Source organism: Siphateles boraxobius, unplaced genomic scaffold, assembly GCF_051911475.1.
Source record: "Siphateles boraxobius isolate OS27281-9 unplaced genomic scaffold, OSU_SipBor_1 7, whole genome shotgun sequence".
Lineage (NCBI taxonomy): Eukaryota > Metazoa > Chordata > Actinopteri > Cypriniformes > Leuciscidae > Siphateles > Siphateles boraxobius.
In genome coordinates, this window is record NW_027509197.1 from 20,072,042 (window position 1) to 20,098,363 (window position 26,322).

The 26,322-nt window shown below is 37.2% G+C and overlaps 1 protein-coding gene across 7 annotated transcripts in view; it reads left to right on the forward strand.

The window, feature by feature from the left end:
- lrch1 (leucine-rich repeats and calponin homology (CH) domain containing 1) overlaps positions 1–26,322 on the forward strand; it is a 58,156-nt gene that overhangs the window by 13,234 nt on the left and 18,600 nt on the right. For all 7 annotated transcript variants that reach the window (XM_077216414.1, XM_077216416.1, XM_077216415.1 and 4 more), the window contains exons 2-13: positions 11,873–12,017; positions 14,341–14,467; positions 14,854–14,959; positions 18,917–19,053; positions 19,131–19,261; positions 21,663–21,750; positions 22,457–22,562; positions 23,252–23,337; positions 24,602–24,669; positions 24,792–24,854; positions 25,152–25,229; positions 25,355–25,391. In XM_077216414.1, the coding sequence (XP_077072529.1) occupies positions 11,873–12,017; positions 14,341–14,467; positions 14,854–14,959; positions 18,917–19,053; positions 19,131–19,261; positions 21,663–21,750; positions 22,457–22,562; positions 23,252–23,337; positions 24,602–24,669; positions 24,792–24,854; positions 25,152–25,229; positions 25,355–25,391 (1,172 nt within the window). The remainder of the gene's footprint in view (positions 1–11,872; positions 12,018–14,340; positions 14,468–14,853; positions 14,960–18,916; positions 19,054–19,130; positions 19,262–21,662; positions 21,751–22,456; positions 22,563–23,251; positions 23,338–24,601; positions 24,670–24,791; positions 24,855–25,151; positions 25,230–25,354; positions 25,392–26,322) is intronic.

The window sequence follows — 26,322 nt, forward strand, 5'->3', positions numbered from 1 at the left end:
CGTGTTCCCAAAGATGAACGAAGGTCTTATGGGGTTGAAACAACATGAGGGTGAGTAAATACTGACAGAATTTTCATTTTTGGGTGAACTATCCCTTTAAGTTAATTGTCACCTTTGATTAAATGAATGTATCCTTGCTGACCATGGTATTTGCCTGGTAAATGGTGACCTGTTTAGTTTAATATAAGGTAGTATGTACAGACACCAGCTGTTCGTGTCCTTGAGACTGCTATTACTTCATCTGCCCTACATACAGTCTGAGACACTCGCTTTATCAGAGCTCCACCTCGACACCAGAAAGAGGGTCAAAGTGTGTGTGTGTGTGTGTGTGTGTGTGTGTGTGTGTGTGTGTGTGTGTGTGTGTGTGTACTGATAAGGTGATGTGTTTGTAGTATATATTTTATTATTGGATAGTTCTCCTGCTCTTTGAGTTAATATTTGAATATGTTTATGGCCTTGCTATACAATGCTCATATAATTGACAAAGGTCTTTTAAATATGTGGAAAAACGGTTCATAGAGAGACTAAAGAATATCTTAAATAATTTCTTCAAATTCTAACGAGAAGTCCCCAGTCATACAAAAAGGAAAGGGTTGTGTGGGTGGTATATGGATATGTGTATGTTATGTGGGGTATTTAAATGGCTTTTGAATGCGCACTCGCTGTCAAGATCACTCGTACTCTGTGTATAGGGAGCTGTGTTACTGACTGCACATTTTACGTGATAAGATATATGTCAATGACTCTCGGGATCTGTTGCGCACCCAATCCTCCACCATCTTCTTGTCAGTCATCTCATCTCTCCTTACTCCCGTCACGTGATAAGTGAAATCTGACTCCTGCTGCACTGTGCTTCAACTCTGCAGCTTGTGCTGTATGAAGCTGAGCAGATGCTTTCAGTTAATTGTAGTGTCACTTGTAAGTAAGTACGGAACCTTGAACACCATGTAACACTGGCTACTGCAGCAAGCCTTGTGTGTGTGTGGTGGGGACAGATGGACTGAGTTTGCTAATCAGGTCATCATATGGTATAATAAATCAGACCTTCTAGCTCTTGGTGTGCAATGCATTGATGGATTGATCTGACAATGAAAATGAAGTGCATCGATTATGCAATTTAAAAATCAATTATGATAATAATAATAATAATAATACCATTTGCACATCTCATTCCTTATCCAAAGTACTTTTTAACAAATTTAACAAATCAGTTGTGAGTTTTACCGAAATGATCAAAATCGAATAAAACTGAAATGTGACGGACTGAAATGAATCAGGATGAAAATATTTGATTTCTTAATGCATCATAAAGAATCATAAACAAGTTGAAACATTGTCAGAGTAAATGTGGCACACCAGTCAGTTTTTTCCCAACAAAGTTTGATATTAGCATGTTGCTAAGCTAAGGATCAGCCTGTCAGACACAAAGCGTTTGAGAAAAGAAAATCTGTTGTAAAGCAAATGACGTCAGATGAACTGTACTGTTAACCTTTCTGGAATTGCCATGATGGCATGCGAAGCATATAAATATGCAAATATTTGTCAACATTTAAAGTCACAATGAAATCAAAATCGACAATTGTTGTTTTTAATTGAATATTGCAGTATTTATTATAAATTATTTTGTGCACAGATCAAATCAATTCCCGATGGACAAAATCAAGTCCCACCCTACATTTCTTCTTGTTAAAGGGGAACTTGGCAACTCTAGCAATTTCTTTGCTGATTTTCACTTTTGTTGTCGCATGTTTTCTCAACGAGCTACCCCTACAGCTATGGGGCATATATTTCACAACACTGTCATAAAAAAAAACTCACTTGCGGCACCCTCCACCCCCTTTCTACTGCTGCTCATGTGCGTTTGTTATTATCTTAGCCGGCCAACTTTATCGTGTGGAGCTATGTCTACGTAAGTGGGTAATACATCATACACATTGAGGGCGGCGTGTGTGTTTATGTCGAATTGCCGTAAAGCAGTTCGTGTTTCTCACTCGTTCTCGCTTCTCACGAGACTTCCTATTTTCAACTTACCGGGACGTTAGTCCCCATGTTGCATGGTTGGTTTTCTGCCTGGGAACGTTGGGGGGAGCGGGGAAAGTCACCATTTTCACCAGAACAGGTTATTTAACCATCCAAATATTTCTAAACGGGTTTATTAAGTTGAAATAGTTGCCAAGTTCCCCTTTAAAGGACAATTCCGGCCAAAAATTAACCTAGGGGTAAATAACACATGGGTACCGAGTCGACCGTTCTCTGGGATGCGTTTTCATGATAATTGAATGTACGCAGTTTTATCTTTAGTTTTACTTTTACCACAGATTAGCTTATAACGCTAGTATATAGGGCATAGAATAAGTAAAAAATAAAAATCGCTAGTTAATACCACTTTCAAGGCTCAAAATAGCCCCACACTAACACGGTAGCATAATGAGGGTCTCTACCTGCAAACCCAGGCATTGAGAACTTTGTAAGTATAAAGACAGTTTAATAAGAAGATACTTGGTAAATACAGTACACTTAGCATATATAGGCAGGAGCCATCTTTGGAAAACAGTCTCGATCAGTTGAACCACGAATGCCGTGCTACGTGAGCTGAACTGAACGGCGTTTGTAGTTCGACTGGTCGAGACTGTTTTCCAAAGATGTGTAACATTTGATTCAAAGAATTCAAAGAATTCTTTGAATCAAGAAACATTCAAAGAAGTGTAACATTCGATTATCATGAAAACGCATCCCAGAGAACTGTCGACTCTGTACCCATGTGTTATTTACCCCTAGGTTCATTTTTGGCCGGAATTGTCCTTTAAAGAAGCAATAAGCAAAATCACAATAGGGAAGTATCGCAACTTCAATTTCATGTTAGCTTTAATTATATTTTACTATTATTTTTGGTGGTCCTCTCACTCCATCTGTGATGTATGAATGACTCACTGCTGTAATTTCTTGTTTGGATTGCCAGCTGCTCCAGAGATCTCTGCTCAACTGTGAGCTTTGATAATCTGTGCCTCCTGAAGTCAGGTGTAATATGAACATAAGAGGAAAGAAACAAACACACATACTCGTCCCATCCAGTGTGTGTTGCCGCTCTTTGTCAGAGAAACTATTTGCTTATTCAACAGAACTCAAAGAGCACACATACATACACACACACACACACACACACCGTGACGGTGAGAGTGGGCACACAGAGTAATGCTGAGTGGCAGAAAATGCTCAAGCACAAATGCACCACTCCAAGTGTACACAAGCATTTAACTGTTGTGCACACTTGGTATAAATTTTAGTCAGAACCATCTGTTTGATTACATACTGTAAATAAGTGCACAAGCGCGCGCACACACACATATGCTCAGCTGATGATTTCAGCTGTACACCGCAGGATGAGGCCACACCCAGAGCAACATAATGACAGACTGTGTTTCTACATCCTTTTCCCACTTCAGAGACACTCTGAGGAGGACAAGAGTGTTTAAGTGAAAGAATAAGGGATTAGAGGAGAGATTCAATCAACTTCACTCATTCAGTCAGAAGTATGTGTGTGTATGTGTATAAGATACTGCTATTTCAAAATTATACCCCAAGTCAAATAATGTACTTTACAGAATACAACTGTATATGCATGCATCACTGTAAAAGTTTTTTTGTAGTTTTTACATTAGTGTTTTTATTAGTGTAGAAATGCTAAAGAAAAAAAGCTGTTCATTGGTTAATACAATATACGGTAAAAAGTTGCCGTTTACAAAAAAAAGTACATTCCCGTACATCACTGTGTGACATCACAATTATATTTTATATAAAATAATTTGTTTATTTTGTCTAACTATTTCAATCGACTCTAAATTAGTGCTGAGTAATCCTTCTAAAACTGAGTGTACCGCCCGCGAGTGCCACGTAGCTACGAAAAATTAATAATCTATTTTTCAAAACTACTGCCTTGATCAACACACAAAATAGATGTAATTTGAAAGCTTAGAGTCAGAACTTTACAATGTATGTAGCCAATTTGATTATCTCCTAAGTAGTGCTGAGTTATTTGCTGATAATTAAAAAAATATATTATAATTGATGTATTATTTCAAAAACATCATACAGCTCATTGATAGTCATGTGTCATTTGAAAGGTCTCACGAAGTAGAATATAACAAGCATAATTGTTTTGGGCTTTGACTAAACTTGAGCAGGTTTTTGTACGTGAAGCCCATTTTCGCTCGTAACTTTATGGAACATGCATAGATCAATGGCACATCATTACTTGTGTGGATGCTCCCGATTGAAATGAGTCCAAAATCAATATAATCCATTGCATGACCACAAGATATTCCTCACGGAGGAACAACAATTTTTAATATGCCTATTAGGGGGTGTCAAGGGCTAAACAAAAAGGCTACTTGGTTCCAAATGCTGTAAATTATTAATTATTGATCAATTATTAATATTGATTACTTTATGCTGTCGCTGTAAATTATTGATTATTGATCGATTATTGATATTTGATTACTATCACCACAATTTGATCCAGATGCAGCTATTTTTTGATGTAGTGAAAAGATTTTCCTCCTACCTCATTTCCTTCCTGAGTAATGGCATGTCAAAGAAGAAAGCTATGTAAAATTATAATTTAAAGAAAAAAAAAAGTATTTTTTGTCTTTTATCAGCAGTTTGTCAGCATGAGAATTTCCAAATGTAATGATTTTCTCCCCAAAAAATAAAACAAAAAGTTTTATATTAAACGATACCTACCTTTTGACTCTCCTTATCTTTACAAAATGCCTTCAGGAGTTAAGGGGTTAATGTTTATTGTTATTTTACTGTTGTGTGTTATTCTGATGGGGTTTTGTCTTTGTGTACTTGTCCCTATGCACCGTCTATATAAAAGCATTGGTTTTGTTTTATTGACTGGCCAGCCACTTAACAACGAACTGATTCATCATATGGCTTTCCATTTAAAACACATTATTACATTAAAGAATAAGTTAGACAGTTAATAGTCATAAAACGCTGAGTTAAACTTTAAAACAATACTGAATGCATGGATCTAATATAATGACACGCATATGATTTCTTTCAAAATTGTTTATTCACTTAAGACATAACTGACTGTCTTTATGTGAATACTCGCCAAGACCGACATTTTGACATATCTGTGTGTATATTTGACCATTTGTGACCAGTCACGGAAACTAGGGACACAAGTCGGTTCTGGGGCATTTTGAGTTATTCATAGATTCTGAGAGTGTAATATCCAAGCTTTCCAACGATGTGTAACATGTGGAAATCTGATAATATTTGGAGAAGTTGTGGCCATTTTAAAGTAGGCACTTAAAAAAGCTCAAAGAGGAGAAAACGAGCTAAAGATTGTGCAGTTCTCACCTGTCTCTGCTGCTGGGGGTGACAATAGGGCTCATTTACATCTCATTTAGATAAGCCATACCCCCTGTAAAGCTCCTCCATGTGCTTTACAGCTTTTTTTACACTTCGAATGAGTGCACTTCTGCCGCACTAGGCGAAAAACAATTGTGCTGCCCCTCTATTTGCAATGTACCAGCAACAACACACAAAGACCAATAATGCCATATAGCCTGCATATAACGCGAAACCAGCAACAACACATAAAGACCAATATGCCATATACATATAACGCAAAACCAGCAACAACACACAAAGACCAATATGCCATATAGCCTGCATATAACGCAAAACCAGCAACAACACACAAAGGCCAATATGCCATATACATACAGTATAACGCAAAACCAGCAACAACACACAAAGACCAATATGCCATATACATATAACGCAAAACCAACAACAACAAACAAAGACCAATAAGCCATAGGCCTACATATAACGCAAATAGTGCGCAACGCTCGTGTGCCCAAAATGTCAACAATATTAAAGTTTATGTAGGAGGCAAATGCCTGCTGGCATTTTTCTTTAAGCAGTCATTTCTGTAATTTTCCAAATAATCACATTTCACCTCCTCTAATTACTGTTGCAAATCTCTTTACACCACTTTCTTATGTGCGTATACACACACAAATGAAATGTCCACAAGCACATTATATCATCAGCAGGTTCAGCATCTTAAATAACGACTAAAGAGCAAATGAAGCTTAACTTACATTTCAGAAACACGCACGGCAGGCCTTCATCGCAGCAAAGGTCTTAACTGCATCCTCTATTTCGATTCTCCTTCACATATGAAACAGCCAGCCACCGCTGTCAGCGAGCCGAGCCGCCGAATTGAAGCACTGAGGGCGCGCGCGCTGCGCCCATACCTCCGGTTCAGTTTCCCGAGCCCACGAAGTGCGGCGAAAACATTTTCGGTGTAACTGCCAGACGGTTCAGCTCGTCTGCGACAATCTTTGCGGCATCCATCTTCATTGAATTTTGATATCAGAGAGAGCCGGCCAGAGCACAGCATAATAAGTAGCCATGTGGTTGACTTGGAGGGCGGGGGCAAAAGCACCGGGTTATTCAGTATGGAAATACACACAGACAATGACACGCCACGCCCCTACTGCATGCTAGAATCTCCGAAAACAAGCCGATTTCAACCTCAAAATGTAAGCTTTTAAATATACCAATACTGCTATCTCAAACATGGAGAGGCTTCTTCGTGATTTCAATTAACAGATTCTCCAAAAAATTGAAAATCACCAATTTTGAAAAAAAACTCTTCTTTCTCATTTTGCTCGAAAGTTGTGCTGCCGACTTGTGTCCCTGGTTTCTGTGACGGGTCACATTTAGGCGCACACCTGAAACCCCAATACTTTGCTCGTCCATTTCGCAGCACACACACAGAAAGCGCGTGGGGATCAGTCTCTTATGCAGTTTAATGCACTTTTAATAACTCTTTTTAATAGGGCTGGGTATTGTTAGGAATTTCAAGAAATTGATTTCTTGAAGGAATTTGTAGGAATGTTGGCTCACGTGCCGTTTGAACTGACGCGCTACAGCGATCTGTCACATTTAAAAGCGCCACGTTGGAACGTTGGAAATATTGACAGAATCTGACAGCTGAGAATTTGTTCCATATCAAAAGTAACCTTCTCTGTCTAGTCTGTCGGTGTCAGTGTCCTCTTTGTCCGCGATTTTTCTCTGCGTGAGAAAATGCAGTGGTAGTTAAGTAGTCAAGTAGTTATGAGCCTGAAATTGCTTATAGTAATTCGGAAATTAGTGCACATGAGTGAAAAAAATACAGCACAGAAGAATGTCTAATTTAGCGTGAGATTTCTTTGTTGAGCGTGAGACCGTGAGATTGAGGCTGAATGCGTGAGTGTCTCGCCAGATGCGTGAGAGTTGGCAACCCTGATTAACACACCTCTAAAGTGCATATGTCTTTCTTCCTATTCATTCAAGTTACAAAAGAAATGTAAACAGAAACACAAAATGTGCATACTCATAAAAAAATGCGCTTCGTGAGGCACACGCGCCCACACGCAAGGACTCTCGCTCTCTTCCTCTCTGTCGTGCGTGCGCTACGCGGTTTGGACCTCGCAAGCTCTAGATTTCGAGAGATTTGAACTAATTTGCGTGGGGAGGCTATCAATATGCGGGAGACTCCCGGAGATTTATTGTTGTTCTTATTATCATTTAGGGGGGCTAAGGAACATTTTGGGGTAGCTTCAGCCCCCCTAAAATAGGCCTAACGACGTCCCTGGTTGTTGGTGCTGGCTTGAACGGAGTGCAGCTGCTGTCCGTCATCTTGCTGTTTTGGTAAAGCGCGTCTTGTACAGCGCTGAACGATCTCACTAGAGTGTCACCACAGCGCCGCCACTGGCCAGTGGGCTGAATCGATTCATAGGATTTGATGAATCGATATTTTATTGAGAAAGAAATAATTGCAATGCATTGATGAATCGATATTTTTAGCCAGCCCTACTTTTTAAAATAAAGAATGTCCCGCAGTAGACTTTTTCACGACTGTCACTTAGATGATTTGACCAGTCAGCACAGGCATCCAGTAGGCAGTCATTGCTGTATTTTAACATTATTACGAGAGCATAAACGATCACGATCTCTACGATTCGCTTAAAAAGTAGATCATGGACGTCTTCAAGATTGATCACGATATAAAAACATCAGATCGCCCACTCCTACTTTAATGAACATAAACCTGTTGTAGGAGACCTCAAAAACCTTTAAAATATCATAATAGGAGCATTTGTATCCTCTACTAACACTTATTAGTTATCTTAGTTCAGTGTTGTTGTGGTACAGGCTCCCATTACAGACCTACATTTCCCAGAATCCTCTTACATCAGTGTTCCCTTGACAGCCCATGTGTTGACATAGAGCTCCCATTTAGACTCATTCTTTTCTATCCTTCCTTCCTGTTCTATTTCTTATGTGTCTGTTTACTATCATATTATCTTAATAAACCTACACACATGTTCATGCCCTTGCACATAAGGTGTTTGTGTGTGTGTGCGCGCGCTTTTCATCAGGGTTAGTCTGATAATCCATGCCATCTGTGCCATCTCGATGCCCATTGTGTGTTCTGAACAGAACAAGCGGCCTCAACAAACACGGACTGCTGTTACAGCTCAGCAGGACAGAGAGACAATTCACACAGATACCCCTTTTCCACCAAAGCATTTTGAGAGCCGGTTCGGAGCCGGTGCCTACGCACGAACCAGTTCTTTGTGTTTCGACAGCCAAAGAACCGGTTCTCGGCCAGGAAAACTGGTTCCAAAGCGGCACCAACTCTTTGCTGGACTAGAACCAGAGAACCGTTCTTTTACCACGTCATGCTTACGGCGGGGGCTGGGGGCGGGTTTAGGTGTGTTCTAAACATCTTTTCTGACCGCAAAGCCAGGAGAAACATTTGCAGAAACACGATGTAGTCCGCCATTGTAATTGTTATGCTTGAAGTTGGCGCAAGCGTTTCTAGCTTTTTATTTATTTATTTATTTTTTAAATTGAAAACATTATGTAAGCAAAGAAGAAAACAGTCACAATATAGAACAAATAAACGGAAAGAAAAAAAGACACAAGACAGGGGTACATAACTAATCAGAAAATATTACATATCAAAGGAAAAGATTAAAAGACTAACATATTTCAATTGTTTTTAAAGCCTTCTTGGTTCACGAGTTAGAGATAATCCCAAAGTAATGTTGTACTTGCAAGCGTTTCTAGCTAAGACGTATAGCGACGTACACAGTGACGTAACGACGTCGTTCGCTGGGCGCTCTAGTCAGTGGAAAAACAAACCGGTTCTGAGAAGGTTCGCAAGTTGAACCAACTCCGAACCAACTTTGAACCAGCACCAGTTCCGAACCAGTTCTTTTTTGGTGGAAAAGGGGTAAGAGACAGATCGGAGATGAGAGACCGTGAGAGCGACGTCTGTATGGTTAAGAACATCAGGAGTCTGTGAAGAGGTTCTGACTGTTGTACTCAAGAAAAAAAAAGCTTTTCTTCTGGATCCATCTTGCAGAACATCATGCGGCCATGTTTTCTTGTGTTTCCGGGTCTGTGTGTTGTCTTCTGTCTTTCTCTTTCCTTGGCTGTACCTTGACAGTAGTGGAAGGAATGTTGTTCAGTAGAACAATGTTATGTAATGTTCACTAGAAAAGCTTTAACAAACTCTGTATAAATGCTTTTTTAAATCCTCATTTTGTTGTTTAGTTGGTCTTATAGGCTTATCTGCATAGGCTGTTTATTTGACCTCAGGCCTAAAATCATGAAATGATTATTCATCCCGTTGTTTTTTATCTTTGCTCATAAAGCTGAGAATGGGCTGAGCGGACAGGGCTGTTTGGTGGCACACATAGCTGTCCAATTATATTTTCCTTTCTGTAAACTAATACTCTGATCTTTAATTGTAATAAGAACTGGTTGTTTACCCTTTGCCCTTAATGATTGCCTCCAGCACATCAGTTTTTCTGTCAGCCTGTAACTAAGACACATCTAGGTTATCTGCCATGTTCACGCCAATGTTTGTGGTGAAGAGCTTTATGGGCTGTTTTAAAAACACTCAAAATGAAATGGCTACAACATACACATCTTTTAAATAATAAAGGTTTGGCCAAATATTTTTAGACCCTTTGGAATTTTTCTGCCCTGACATGAGGAAATTCAGAATCTAGGATATAGATTATAGAATGACACTAAATGGATGAATAGACAGTATTATAGTATGAGGTAAGGCTATTAAATAGCAATCCCAAACTAGCTTTTGTTTGTACAGTAAAGTTAGTAAGTTGTGGGTTTGAGCACAATCATCAAACATTTAGTATTGGTGGTATTTTGGGTTAAGGTTATGGAAACTAGTTACCATGATACAGTAAATAACCAATACTAACATGTACTGTTAATAAAACATCCTGATAAACATCATACCTGCATGCAAATCCTTCCCAGCTAACACAAATGATGTGCCACTTGTTTCATTGTTTTTTTAATTTTTTTAAAACTTTTTTGTAATTTTGGTAATTGACGACTTAACTATGACTTTACATTTCGATTTTGACCGCAAAATCACAATCTGTGTGAACCGACTCAAGTTACGAAAAAAACATTAGAATAATGACACTGATCCATAGCTTGACATCATCTCATCTGACAGCAGATACTAAACCATGTCATGCACAAGATGCTGCAAAAGACACGAGTGCAATGATCAAACACGTCAGCCTAGCATGTTTACATAGTAAAACAATGGAAAAGTAGCACAGTGGAAAGGAAAAATGCATTCTGTCTGACAGTAGAGCAAAGTCTTTGCAGAAGAGTCAGCAACTTTCCAGCAGGCCTTTCAAAATGAAAGACTTGCATCAGAAAAACTTTTAGATTGTTTTGTTGTTTCTTTGACTACACTCTCCACAACCCACTCAAAACGATCTTGCGACCCATTTTTATGTAATAACTACTCTTTTATGCTAAAGTGTACTTTTTTACAAGGGTGTTATCACACATAGCATTAATAATTATAAGCTAAAAAAAGCTATAAAATTATAATAATAATTATAAGCTGATAAGTATTGGCCAGAAAGTCAAAATCGGCACCAGTCCTGTTGTTATTACTGCTTTTAATTAGTCAGTTATGGTTTGAGTATCATGGGTTTTTTTTATCCTCTGAACTTCGTTAGGACTATTTCTCTAGGTCTGGGTTTTTTTGTTTTGTTTTTCTGTCAAACTTATTTGACTATATGTATACTTAAGTGTATTAAGGGTCCCTCATTCTTGACAGGCTTATTTAATCCATGAAAAATACTGTCTCTGTGTCTGTGTGTCTGGTTTGGACTGTATTTTACTTAGCACTTACACAGTCTCTCAAAGGTCTGTGTGTATCTTGGAAACACTAATGCCTAGTGACAATCAGTTGTGGAGTTGTCATTTGATGTATCATAAACACACATAATGTATACAGGAGTTCAGTCACACACTCACAAAGCGAATTCAACTGCTGCACAGTTTCATTAATATTACTATGAATTTGATATAAAAAAATTATGAAAGCAAGTCCTGAAAGCAAAACACCAATCACTTTGATAAAATGATCTGGTAGTTAAACCCTTATACACACATTTGTTAAATGTCATCATTTAAACAATGACATCACCTTTAGGCACATGAAATACTAACTGAGCTTGGGCACTACCAATTATGGTTTTCGATGTGTGTGTGTGTGTGCGTTCAGGAAGGATACTCAACCTTTGAATCCCCTACTTCACACACTCACAGTTGTTTTTGTTTGTGTTCTCTTCATTGATATCTGTTGTTATGAAAGCACCTCCTTGTGTTTATTTAGGGTACTACAACAACAAATGTAGCATTAATTGCAATGTGAAGTCTTGATATTTGCATAACTTCTCTAACCTATTTTTTTAAAGTGCTAGTGTTAACTGAGCTGTCTTTTTTCTCTCAGATCTGTCGAAGAATCGCTTGATTGACATCCCGTCAGAGGTGTGTCATCTGGTCTCCCTGGAAACACTGAATCTTTATCACAACTGCATCAAAGGCATTCCTGATACCATCATCAGCCTTCAATCCCTTACCTGCCTAAACATCAGGTGAACATCACTCTCACACACACACACACACACACACACACACACATACACACACACACACACACACACACACACACACACACACGCACGCACGCGCGGATTAAAGATAACCATATTTATTACCAAGATGAAAAATGAACACCACTCGCTCAATTTAACATACAACATAAATTCATGAAATTAATAAATTAAATTACACATACTTTTTTTTTTACAACAATTTAGCATATTATTGTTTAAAACACTTATCAGTCCATTTTGCATATTGGTTTATATATAATATTTAAAAACAGAGTAACAAATATGTGGTACACTATCATTTAAAAAAATTGGGGTCGGTACATTTTGTTGTTAAAGAAATTATTAAGGATACATTAAATTGATCAAAAGTAACGGTAAAGACTCTGTAATGTTACCTACGATTTGTATTTCAAATAAATGCTGTTCATTTGACCGTTCTATTCATCAAAAAATCTTGAAATAAAAAGTATCAAGTTTCCACAAAAATAAGCAGCAACATTGTTTTTGACTGGTTTCAACATTGAAAATAATAAGACATGTTTCTTAAGCACCATATTAGCATATTAGAATGTTTCAGAAAGATCACGTGACAGTGATGCATCAAATAAATGCAACCTTGGAGAGCTTAAGAGACTTCCCCAAACTTTTGACCAGTACTATAATTATTGTGTTAGCATTCTTTTCGGAATATAATACATCGAATTATTACATAACATATAGGACAACCAAACTTAAAGTGCATGGCATATAACATACTGCAGTGAAGTGAACCAAATAATGTCTTTCCCTCTGTTTGTCCTTCCTGCTCCTGTTCACATATAATAAATGTAAATACACTCTCTCTCTCTCTCTCTCTCTCTCTCTCTCTCTCTCTCTCTCTCTCTCTCTCTCTCTCTCTCTCTCTCTCTCTCTGTGTTTGAGTTCTCTCTTTAGCCAAATGTCTCCCGCAGAAGGCCTGATATTCACACTGAGTTAATTAGCAAAGGAATTTGTTTTGTAAGAAGTTAATGAAGCACTAAGCTCTTGAATGGTTGAGATGAGTGAATAAACTGGAGATGGAAAATCAAGCAGAAAAAGGTCATGAAAAATGGATGGAAGATAATCAAAATACGGAAGCACCAAAAAAAAGTGAAAAGACACTCGCACACAGATTTATATAGTTTTCATCTAGTACCTCCTTTAACACACACACTCTCTCTCTCTCTCTCTCTCTCTCTCTCTCTGTCTCTCTCTCGCTCTCTCTCTCTCTCTCTCTCTATCTCTCTCTCACACCCACACACTCAGACACACACACACAAACACACACAGCTTTGTCTTCTCATGAACCCATGAACAATTCCCTGAAGTCAGACTTTTTCCTGTTTAATAACATATAGACAGAAATGATAGTGTTTCTGTGTATAGTGTTTACAGGAAAACATATTATTTATCATTTTATACTTTGATTTCAATCTTTTATGAGTTAGTAATGCAATTAAGCCTCTCCAGTGCCACAGCTGTTATATGCAGCTATAATAATTTTATGATAGTAATTTCACACATATACTGTACATTTAATTATGTTCATATACAATGGGTCTAAAAGTCTAAAAATACTAGTGTATAAGCTTTATTCTTGAATTGCTCCGTTTATTTATTTATTTTCCCTGTTACAGATTATATTAGCATCTCAATCATTTTAAAAAGTTTAACTTAAATTTAACTTAATTTAATTTTCAGATACACTTCAGGCGTACACTTATTTAAATTCACTAAAAAAAGTGAATTTAAATATACAGAAATATATAAAAATAACAAAATATATAATGTCATGTATAAATGTATAAATGTCAAAAAACATATTTTCTGTATATATAAAGAAAATACTAATACATCATTTTTTTTTTAATTACAAAAATACAACACAAGGTAATCTGATAAAAGCTTCCAGATTTTTCAAAATAAATATAACTTTTCAATATTAATCTATCGTAATTTCATTATATGTACAGTGTTAAGTTCACTAAGTCATCTAATCAAACATCAAATTTTCTTGTTCACAATTTCTTAGTATTTACTTTGTCATTATATGTATTTAATATATTTAATGTTTCTTTTTCCCATGTTTTTTTTTCTTTTTTTCATGTTTCTTTTATTTCCAGGTTCAAATTATAATTTGATTCTAATATTTCCCCCCATTTTGATAAATACATGTTGTCTTTGATCAGTCAGAATGAAGTTTTCCAGATAAATATTTCTGCTTGAGGAGTAGCATTGAGAAAGTTGCTGTAACGTGTTTTGTTTAAATGTTGCGGTGCTGTAGCCGGAACCAGCTGTCGGTGCTGCCAGCATGTGTGTGTGGTCTTCCTCTGCGTGTGCTCAATGCCAGCAATAACAAACTCAACGCACTTCCAGAAAGCATTGGCCAGCTCACCAATCTCATGGAGCTGGTAAGTGTGAGCGTGTGTGTGCTGGACCTCTGATGTCTGCATATGCATGAGATGTTTACGATACTTTTGATTTCACCCTTGTTGACTCAGCCTTTCTCGACTTGGCTCATATCTTCCTATGTTAAACGCACAACTTTTCACTATTTCCAGTTTTTATTCTCTGGTACTGTAGTTCTTCTCCCTGTCTTTTTTCTCTTTCTCTCTTTCATAACCATAAATAAGAACATGCACAGACCAGGATTTGTGGGGCTGTGTTAGGTGGGAAATGGCCCCTCATACTTTTCAACCAAATATAGTACAACAAGTGCTTAGTACTTAGTGTAATGAAAGGTTTGAGAAGATAAACATGGAACTCTCTGCAATGTTCTCTATCTTTTTCTCCTCAGGACGTAAGCTGTAATGAAATCACAGCTCTTCCACGCCACATTGGCCAACTCAAAGCTCTGAGGGAACTCAATGTGCACAGAAACCTTCTCTGTGTTCTACCAGAGGGTGAGTCTGCAGTGTGTGTGTGTGTGTGTGTGTCCCTCCTCCAACCTTCTTATCTCTGCAGAAAAGATTTCACTACTCATCACATTACCCATAAAAACATCCTCCGGTAGCTCCACAGCTACAGGAAATCTAGCCCTTGTTTGACCTCTACTCCACCAACCTTCTTAATCACGCCGTCTCAGTGTTATAAATTAAAGGGAGGTTAGTTCACCCTCAAATAAAAATTCTGTCATCATTTACTCCCCCTCATGTTGTTCTAAACCCAAAACACTTTAATTAGTCTTCTTCAAATCACAAATTAAGATTTTTCACCCCCATTGAAAGTCCATGCGAACAAAACTTTCATGCTTCTAAATGTTCATAAAGACATTGTAAATGTAACTGAAGTCTTCTGAAGTGACAAAATTGCTTTATATTTATGAACAGATTAAATGTAGGCTTTTATCAAACGTAAACATTGATTAACACACATACATATAGAGCACATCAAATATGGTAAGCAAACGCTCAAATGTGCTTGCTTGATGCAAATACATTTTTATGATGTCTTCTTGTACTTTTTAATGTGCTTAAGTTTCGGCGGAATGGACTTTCAATGGAGGCACAGAAAACTTAATTTTTTGTTTCTAAAATGAAATGAATACATACATGTTTGGAATGATAAGAAGGTGGGTGAATGATGACAGATTTGAAAATTTGGGGTAAACCGACATGTTAATGCAATTACGACACTCATTGAGCGCATTAAAAATGCTACTTTAGTATTCAAAAAACTAAACATCTCATGCTTTTGCTAAAGCCAGTTTTAAACTCTATTGCCCAGTCTGACCACTACATCCCTACTTCCTCCATGTTTTTAAGTAAGCAATAATTTTGGAACAATAGATTCACTACATATTGTAACAAAGCCAAATAAAATGCTCAACCTCATGTTGTACTTATATAAACTACCATTAACACACCAATTTTGTAAGTTGTTCTTTTGAAAAGCTGTCTGCCAAGAACATGAACGTAAAGTGTGGGTGTGTTCCGTTTAAAAAACGGCGTGAGAAAAAATGCTAAAATTATTACGTGAGCCAAGCATTGTCTTAAACATGGCTGCGGTTACACCAACAGCTTATCTTGGCATAAAAGATCTGTGGCTGAGATTTTGCAGCTCAACTAATTAATCAGCTAAATTATGCTGGCAGGTTATGAAAAATACATAATGGTCTCTTCAAGCACATTGTGCCAAAGTTATGGAGCTGAAGGTTTAATCTAGATTGCCTGAGAGATCAACTTTGATTTATTGCTGTTATTTAGTAAATAACCAGTAAATAACATTTATAAAGGCCTGCTGAAACCCAACAAGATTTTATGTAGCCGGTTAGTTTTTTGTTTTTCTGGATTTAAGATTATATAGTCTGATGTAAGCTTTTTATCATCGATCTTCCAAACACTGAATATCTCTTATTTGCTTTTCAAGAGCTGTTGTGTCTCTTCCTGTTTCCCTACTGTTTTAAAGTGCCCCTATTATGATATTTTAAAGGTATCTAGTTTATTTTGGAGGCCTCCCCTGGCGTATTATAACACACAGGCTTCCATGGGCTGAAGCCCAGAGGCCTACACTGGGGAGGGACCTACTGCCTGCAGGAAAATTATATATTTCAAATAATTATTAGTATATATGGGAGTTCACAGCAGGGACAAATGCATTCTATAAACAAACTCACACCTGTAAAATTTCAGGACTCTCAACAGCATTTTCGGCAAAGCCCTGCTGTGTGAACGGAACCGGACTAGATATCATACAGTGCAAGAGAGATGCTCTGCGCTGAACGTGGGTTCAGTATCTTACAAAAGCGTGGATATAATCTGCGTGTCATCTAAAGGTGTTAGATCAGGTCAATGTGTTCATCAGTGCTGCTTTATGCCTGCTGCAATTCTATAAGATCATTACAAATCACACTTTACGACATGGATCTAATAAACTTAGGTACATACAGCGTGTATGTAGACTGTACGATGATGACACCTATTGAACCGTAGGCCACGAAGTTAGTATAGAAGAATAAAACATCATCAGCATGCGCTAGCAGGATGAATCACACTTCTTAATCTTAATTTCAGGAGGTTTTAAATCTGGGGACGGAAAAACAAGAATCTCAATTTTGCTTAAATGTAATATAAATTTCAGAAGGCTTTGATTTAATCAAATAAACATGAGCACTGCATGTTTCCAAGTAAAAACGTGGTGCTACATGCTTGTGCTTTTAGAGCAGTTTGCAATCCCTAAATAGCCCACATTTATCCCAAGTGATTGTTTTGATCTATTGCTGATGACTAATTAATTAGGGATGCACAATATATCGACCACATATCGATATCGGCCGATAAATGGTCATTTTTAATGTTATCGATCCGATAAGAAAATTAGATCGATATATCAAAGCTGATAGTTAATAGATTATTCGCCATGATGATTTTGAATAATTGGAATCACTTCGAAAAGGAAGATACAGTTAAGTGCAACATGTGCAGCACAAATCTGTCACATAGGCTTCATAACATTATAATAATAACACGCCTGTAAAATAATGTTGTGAATTCTTGTTCGCCAGTGTTTCAGCGCGAGAGCAATAGCCTTTGTTAATGTTAGTTAATAAAATATCTGTGTTCATGTTAGTTCACAGTGCATTAACTAATGTTAACAGATACAACTTTGAATCTTAAAAATATCTTATAAAATGTTGAGCTTAACATTAACTAAGATTAATAAATGCTGGTAGAATTATTTTTCATTCATTGTTGGTTCATGTTAACTAATGCTAACAAAATTAAACCTTATTATAAAGTGTTACCATTTTTTAATAAAGAAAGTTGGACATAGGAGTGTAAAATTAATTGTAAAAGTTAAGGAATCTTACACTGGTTCAAACTAGGCTACTGTATTGTATATGTTTGTTTATGTATACAGGCTATCAAAGTATATCAATATTTCAATTTAGATTTATCCGCCAATATATCGATTATCGGCTTTCAAATGTAAAGAAATATCGGTTATTGATATCGGCCAAAATTTTCATATCGGTGCATCCCTATAATTAATACTTTGTTTAATTTATGTTTATATCATACCTGTAAACTTGCATTTTAGGCAGGACAGTTTTGATGGCATTTTGTCATATGCCTCTAATGCCTGTAATAGCGTAGTGTTGCAACTCTGCTTCGTTAATGTAACTGCTATAATTCTGCTGTTACATAAGCACCACCCACTGGCAAAGAGTGAATTTGCATATTCATCTAAATTTGACCCTTATTTTTACACAGCATACACACAGTGTTGTAAATGTTAAACGGTTTATCGACAAGACACATTTTGACATGAAGCTAAAATAATATTTTTATCTGGGGTAGGGGGCCTACTGCAATTCTGTAGCCCAGGGCCCTCTGGTTATCTTAAGGTGCCCTTGTCTCTTACAATATGTTCACATGCATCCAAGGTCAAAAAAATACTTTAATTCACCTCTTTTCTCACAGTGTCTGAAACGGTTCAATAAAGGATCTGTCTCTTTAAACTCTTCCTATCTGATTGCCTACTCTGTTGTGATTGGTCTACCACTTATTGCACGTGTTGGAAACGAAACGCCCATTACCATTTTTGAATTTTAGCTCCAAAGGGTTCATCAACACTTGTATACACAGCGTTGGTTTTACCATATCAATTCGAGGTTGAGGAATTACTGACAACTCGTTTCAAGTGGTTCAGAATCAAGAGACAATAACTCCATTTTTATAATGAACTTTGATCTTGTAACTTTACATACCTTTTACATTCACAAACAGCTATATTACACACTACATGAAAGGTAATATCTGAAAAAGCATAATAGGGGCACTTTAACTTTTGGCTGCCCCCTAGTTGCAAAATGTATTGACTTTTGTGGTTTAGTAATTTTCTGTATGTGTGTGTTTTAGATTTGGCAGATTTACCCCTGGTCAAGTTTGATTTCTCCTGTAATAAGGTTTCTACTATTCCTGTCTGCTATCGAAAAATGACCCAACTCCAATCACTACAACTGGAGATCAATCCACTTCAGAGCCCTCCTGCACAGGTAACACACACACACACACACATTTTATACTTCCGTGCTCTCACAACTATTTCTGACATTATTTTTGCTGCTTTTAGATCTGCATGAAGGGCAAGATTCATATATTTAAATACCTCGCCATGGAGGCGTGTCGTAGTGACAAGATAGCCGATGCCTTGTACCTTCCTGTCACGGACCGTCTCAGCTTGACAAGGCCGACCAATGGGAGGTCAGTCCTCATGATTATCAAGTAGAATGATATAATTCAATTGTTTAAAGTGTTTAGATCATTTAAATTGTGTTGTGGTGATTGTTAAATTACAAAGGGTGTAATTACACTATGTTCTGTCATATATATATATATATATATATATATATATATATATATATATATATATATATATATATATATTATGGAGTCATGACATGAGAAATCAAATTTGCTATGATCTTTTGACATTTAAGAGGTCTTTGTACCATTAAAACATCCTGCATTTTACATTTGCATATAACTGCCTCCAGAGCAAAACATTGACACCCCTACACCATAGGCCCCACCCACTGTCGTTCAGTCTCTTAACGGCTGACATTTGCCTACACTCAATGTGAGCGTTGTGTCGTGTCAAAAGCAAATACGAGTACGACCCATTATAATCACTGATGTTGTCTACACTGGATACAGTATACAGATCCACGTTCAGTTTCTGACATACTTCACGTACTTGAGTCTGTCGACAACAATACAAATGGAAGAGTGAATGAAAAAGTTCTCTTTGACGCATTCATTTTAAACTGCTAGTTTGCGTCTCTGTACAGACTTCAAAAGAAATTCCATCGTCAGAAACAAGTGGATGGTTTATTTTAATAGTATGACAAGCCTTAAAGGAGCCACCCCTTAAAAACGGATAATTTCAGACAGAAGGTCAGAATGAAGGTTGAAAATAATTGTTTTTCCGGCATATATATATATATATATATATATATATATATATAAATGTTTTTTTTTTAAACGTAATGTTATAAGTGAACCTCAAGGTCAAGGAACAAAAAATCTGTCATGACCCCTTTAATTCAGTTAAAACTATTATCAACAACTGCATTATATTATATATTATATTATATTATATTATTTTATTATAAAAAAATACTAGAGCGATGAGTGAACTGAAAAGAGATCAGAATACATCGTCAAAACCAATGTTCTTTTATTCTTTTAGTCGTAGTCAGCCAAATGAGATATTAAATCTTTATATAGTCAGCACAGCTGTCATTTTACCAATTCATGCACGTCTAAGTGGGTGTGTAAAAAGATCTGAATTAGGGGTGGGCGATATAGCCTCAAAATTCTATCACGATATTTCAAGAATATTTGCGATAATGATATTTATGACGATATAGACATTTTTTTTGTTGTTGTTGAAAATTTTCTTATTATGTTTATCTCGCCTAAATGTTTGCTCACTCATTGCGTTTTTACAATGTGGTAATTTTGTTGTTAAGAGTTTACACAACACAAGGAAGCTTGATTTCAATCTTTGAATTAAATGTTAAATGTGTTTAGGTCTAACACCAGTATTCAGAAATACAACAGAAACATAATAAAGTAATCAAATGTAAAATAACACATAGTCTTTTAGTTCTGTTTCCTGATTAAATTAAATACATAGGCTAATAATTCTCATTCATTACAATTAAAGCTATCTTTTGTTGTTTTGACGACAACATTAATGACAGACGCATAGCCTATGGCTGCGGTCACTTAAACAGCTAGTGCACGGATCCATTGCTGTTTTCATTATACTGTCTGTCACACTGTCACATGCGTTTTATACATAACCAACTGTGTTTATGAGTATACTTACCAAGACCGGAAGTTTTACACAATTTTGCGTTTTTCCCCCCATTAAAGCGATATAATCCGCGAAAAATAACTTTAGTTTCTCGCGAGCTGTAGGCTACTCTATGTATGCACGCAGTGCAACTCTCTCAGAGAGTGCGCGAGTAGCTTACTGGATAGTTTAAAACCGCTTGAATGTTTAAACTGATAAGAATTAAGAAGACTTGATTATAAACTTTAGTTACGATGCACTGATGGCCCGATTGTGCAAGACACCATTCAGCATGTCCAGACTCCTAAACGCGCGCGAGAGAAGACGCGCGTCGCAGCCCCGCTGAACACTTAAGCTGTTTGTGAAATTGCTAAATCGTCATCGGAGGCTGACAGGCTGCTCTCGGGCTCAGACAGGTGTTGTTGTGCGTGCTAGGGAACGTAAATGCGCCATACGTCATCGCGTCGCTATATCATTGATATCGCGATATGACACTTTTTTATCATGTAAAAATGTATACCGGTATTATCGTGGACGGTATGATATGGCACAGCCCTAATCTGAATGTGGAATCTCAAAAAAAATTAAATCCAGGTCGTGTGTGTCTGTGTGTTGGCTGTCATTATCATCCTTATCTCAGGAGAATCCTTTTAATAGACTGCAGGGGGTCACTCTTCTGAGGGAGAGAGAGAGAGAGACCGAAAGATTTCTTTCCCTGTCTCATTGAGAGACATAGGCTACTTCTCTCTTTCTGTCCTACGCGACCCCTAACTTCTAATCCCACTCTTCTTTTTGTCTCAGCACTGAGGACATTGATCAGCACAAGAAACTTGACAGTGACTCTGGGGTGGGCAGTGATAATGGAGACAAACGCCTTTCTGCTACAGAGGTCAGTGTGTGTGTGTGTGTGTGTGTGTCTGTCTGTGTCTGTTTGAATGGAAGAGAAGATTGCGACCATCTTGCCTATGGTCTTTGCATGTTTGCATGTCTAATTCCATTTATTTATTTATCTGGTATATAGTGTTTTCTTCAGTGCTGCATATGTTAGGTAATAACACTATTAAAATCATGTGTTATCTTAATGTGTTAATTTGCTTATGGCTGGGTTGCAGTAGAAAACTCTAGCAGGTCTGAGCTCATATGATTTGGGAACAAAGGTCTAGCTGGTATCTGACAGCTATCATGTAGCATACAGTGTCACTGTCTGGTCAATTGTGGTTGTAAAACACTGTCCTAGCATCAGGACAGGACCGTATGTCAGTATTTTGTTTTTTCTGTAGTGTCATGCTGGGTAGCCCTGCCCATATGTGAAATCACATTGATCCAAAAAAATTGCTGTATGCTAGATATCAACTATTCTCTGATTGACTGTTATTTTGTCATTATCATTTCAATAAAATATGAAAGGATGGATAATAAATGCAAAAATAATGTGATGTAAAATAATGTGATGTAAAATAATGTGATGTAATGTAAAAATTAGTGATTAGTAAAAGTGATTGAATACAGTGTAGTGTTATGTGTGTGAGTAAGTATTGCACTAATGTAAATTCACTTTGTTCACTTCATTTAGATGTTGTGGTTTTGTGTTCCAGCCTTCAGATGAAGACAGTCTCAGCTTGAATGTGCCCATGACCAACATCACAGAGGAGGAGGGCTTGAGCAAGGACGACTCCAGTGAACACATTAGCGCCCTGACAGGTGCTGCTCGAACACACAAACACACCCTCACATGTGTGGACAGGATATTAAAGGCCTGTAAAGAAAAACATCCTCTTACTGGGCTGACATAACATTGCTGTGAGACTTTAGACAGCCTGCGGGTGTGTGCATGAGACCCAGGTTAAGCCCAGGGGAGGGTCCTGGAGAGGAAGTGTGGATACTGGCTAGGAAGTTGGTGTCAGCACATAAGGAGAATTAAGGGAGGGGGAGATGAAAACCGAGAACATTGCAGGAAGAGTGTGTGTATGCTGTTCTTTAAGTGTGTGTGACTGCTAAGCTGATGGGACACCAGTAATTTACTCTGTAAGCTTTCAATAAGATTTACTTGACATGTACACACTGCATGTGTGCTGTTCATTCTAGAAGAGCACTACAGAATTTGAACTTATTTAGGTTACTTACAGTGGCTTTGTTTTCAGTTAGAGGAATGTTTCAGGGTTCCAATGATGTCCTATTGACAGCAATTAGGACATAATGTCAGATTTATCTTATTTTTTTTAAAGAAAAACATTTGTTACAGGAAGTCATTTACATTGGTAGGTAATTTTAAGCTGTGGACAGTGAATTCTGCACTATAATTCCTTTAAGATTTACATTTTGTGTCTGTAAAAAAAAAACTCTTTATCCTAGTCAATACAATAATTTAGCCATGTTTACATGTCTTGTAGCAGACAGAAGTCCGTCGGAATCTCTTAAGGAACATCTGGGTTATCGAGACTCTGCACTCAGCTCTCCATTCGTCAACTATATCAAAGTAAGCATGTACAAGATTGTTCTTTTTCATGCTCTGTCAGAAATTCATATCTATAACTGATTATCTGATTGGCTCCAGCACTGGCACCAACAAGCGCCTCCCTTTGTCCACAACAATATTCAAAGTACCAATTACTTTTCTAGTTGTTTGTTACTTCCTGGATAAGTATTAATAAGAAGAATTTGGCATAACTAGAAATATATGTATTCATACAAAATATTAAAATACCCATGCAGTTTTATTAATATATAAATAATTTTAACCTTTTCGAGTCTAGAAATCACCAAAATTAGGCTCTTATATCCTCATATATATACAGGTTTTCCTAGACTGGGAATCATGGTTCTTCAAAGAGTAGTAGTTGTTGATGTGTTGAATACATTTTTTGGCAGTTTGGCAAATATTTGTTGGCAGTTTTATCTTATTTTAAATCATTTTAAGTCATCTTGAGGCCCCGTTTGAAGTTTGCTGTGACCTGCGGCTGCAAACCAAAAGAGACGTGGGAAACTTAATGTTCATTAAGGTTTTGTTTTTTTTTCTCCTGAAAGATTCATGAGTAATTGCCCCACTTTACAAAATATTGTGGGCTGATCTGGTTTAAAACAGGTTCGATCCGTTTTTTTGTTGTTGTTTTTTTAATTTACTTCTTATTTAATGTTGGCTGTTTCTCTTAATAGTTAAAGTGTTCTAGTTTGAGCTTTAGCTGGAGTATATTAAACATCTTTTTCCTGTTTTTATCTGCCCTATTTCCCTTTATTCCATTCTTTTCTTGTCATATTTTTCATCTGCCTCTCTTGGCATACTGTTCTATGTTCCAGTAACTGTTAGTTTATCTGATAACGTCTCATTACATCATAGGATTGGCACTGACAGTGTTTATTTGTGCATTAGCAGTTCCCTTGTGAAGTAATTCACGTGTAGAGGGACATTGTGCGTATAAAGGGATGTGTGTATGCCCATCTGGGTCTGCATCACCCTCACAAACAGCCGGTGCTGGATCTGGTTGAAATTAAATTCAAGCAAATCAGGCCTTTAGTTTGCAATCACATGACTGAGTTTGCAGCTGGAGTTGATGTGTGTGTGTGTGTGTGTGTGTGTGTGTGTGTGTGTGTGTGTGTGTGTGTGTATGTGTATGTGTATGTGTATGTGTATGTGTATGTGTATGTGTATGTGTATGTGTGTGTGTGTGTGTGTGTGTGTGTGTGTGTGTGTGTGTGTGTGTGTGTGTGTGTGTGTGTGTGTGTGTGTGTGTGTGTTTTTGAAGGGTCGAGGTGCTGACTTTGATGAGCCCCTCAGGATAGAGGAAGACACCAACTGGGCTTCAGAACAAACGTATGTTTATATCCGTATATTTATTCTTCTTGTTTTTATGCCTGTATCTCTTCTATATTTTCTTACTGATTTACTCATTAGTTAAAACATATCCATATATATTGTGTTACTGTGTTCAACAGGTCAAAGGTCAATATGATCAATCAGCTAAAGGAAGCTGTGGAGATGCTACAGGATCCTAACAGGTAGGTCAATAGCTGATGGCTGGGGTGTTACTCATTCTCTTTCATTTTTGTCCTCCTGTTACAAGTCAGCATTTTGTGATTTTCAAATGAGTTCTATATTTAATCAATATTGCAAAGTCACTGTTAAATATCTGATGCATTTCTTTGAGTTAGCTATCTATTTGTTACATTGCTAACAAACTATAACTTTTAAAACATGAACTGCCACAACATGCATGTCGGTCTCATTAGAAATAGTATGTATTGTGAAAAGTGCTATACAGATGAAATTGACTTGACTCTTTTGTTTATGTTAAGGGTTAACATGAACTCGGCTGATCTCTCTGGTATTAAGCTTTACCCCGTGGAAATGGTTACAGTAGATGAGTCGCTCAAGTAAGTGACTTTAGCGTCACAGCTTAAATATTTTACAGTAAATACAAAATAGTAGTACATTAAAATGCTGCTTTGCATGTTTAATTGTTTACCAACGCATCATTCTTGTTTTCGTCTTCCTGCAGTGGCCAAGAGAGTGATGAGAGTCAGGCAACACCTAAGGTAAAACGCTAGTACCGGTACATATGTGTCTAAGTTATATAATTGTTAGACAAGTTTCACTTACAGGACCTTACCGGTTCCTCTAAGCATCCTGTTCAGTTCCTCTTTACAGTGGTTCTGTAGACTGCAGTGTTTCTCTAGAGTTCCTCTGAGATCAGTGGGCTATTGTTGAAGGTTGACCAGTTTCCCAGGAGGATTGTCTTTCATACACCTTTTAGAATGTTCATGTGACGTCAGTTTTGGGACATCATTCTACGTAGGGTTTATGATATCAAAAGTTGCTAGTTTTTCATTCATTCAAGAGCGGTGTAAAAATCCTTAAACTAAACTGAACTAAAGAAAATGATGAAGTTCTACACTCACAGTAGCCTCTCTGATTACAAAGCGCTATGTGGTTTAAAGTACTATGACTACACTTCAAATGTTTTGGGTTGGTATGAATTTTTTAAAGGTCTCTTATGCTCACCAGGATTGCATTTATTTGTTCACAAATACAGTAAAACAAGTAATATTGTGAAATATTGCTGTTTTCTATTTTAATTGATTTTATTGTCATTTATTCTTGAATTTTCAGCAACAATTACTCCAGACTAGAGCCCGACCGATATGGATTTTTGGGGGCCGATGCCGATACCGATATTAGGGAGTAAAAAAAGCCCGATACCGATATATCGGCCGATATTATTTATGTGTATATTATAATACAGTAGCAATATTATTTATGTGTATTATAGTACAGTTAGGGTGACCACCCGTCCCGCGTAGCGCGTGCGCGCACAGCGTTTGAAGCCCAATTCATGCGTCCCGCAAATTGAGACCGTGTCACGCATAATCAATGCTTGCTCAAAAAAAAAGTCGGTCGCTCTATATCCTCGAGCCCCAGGCACCCAAACGAACATTACTTGACAGTTCAGCACGCTACTGTTGCCAC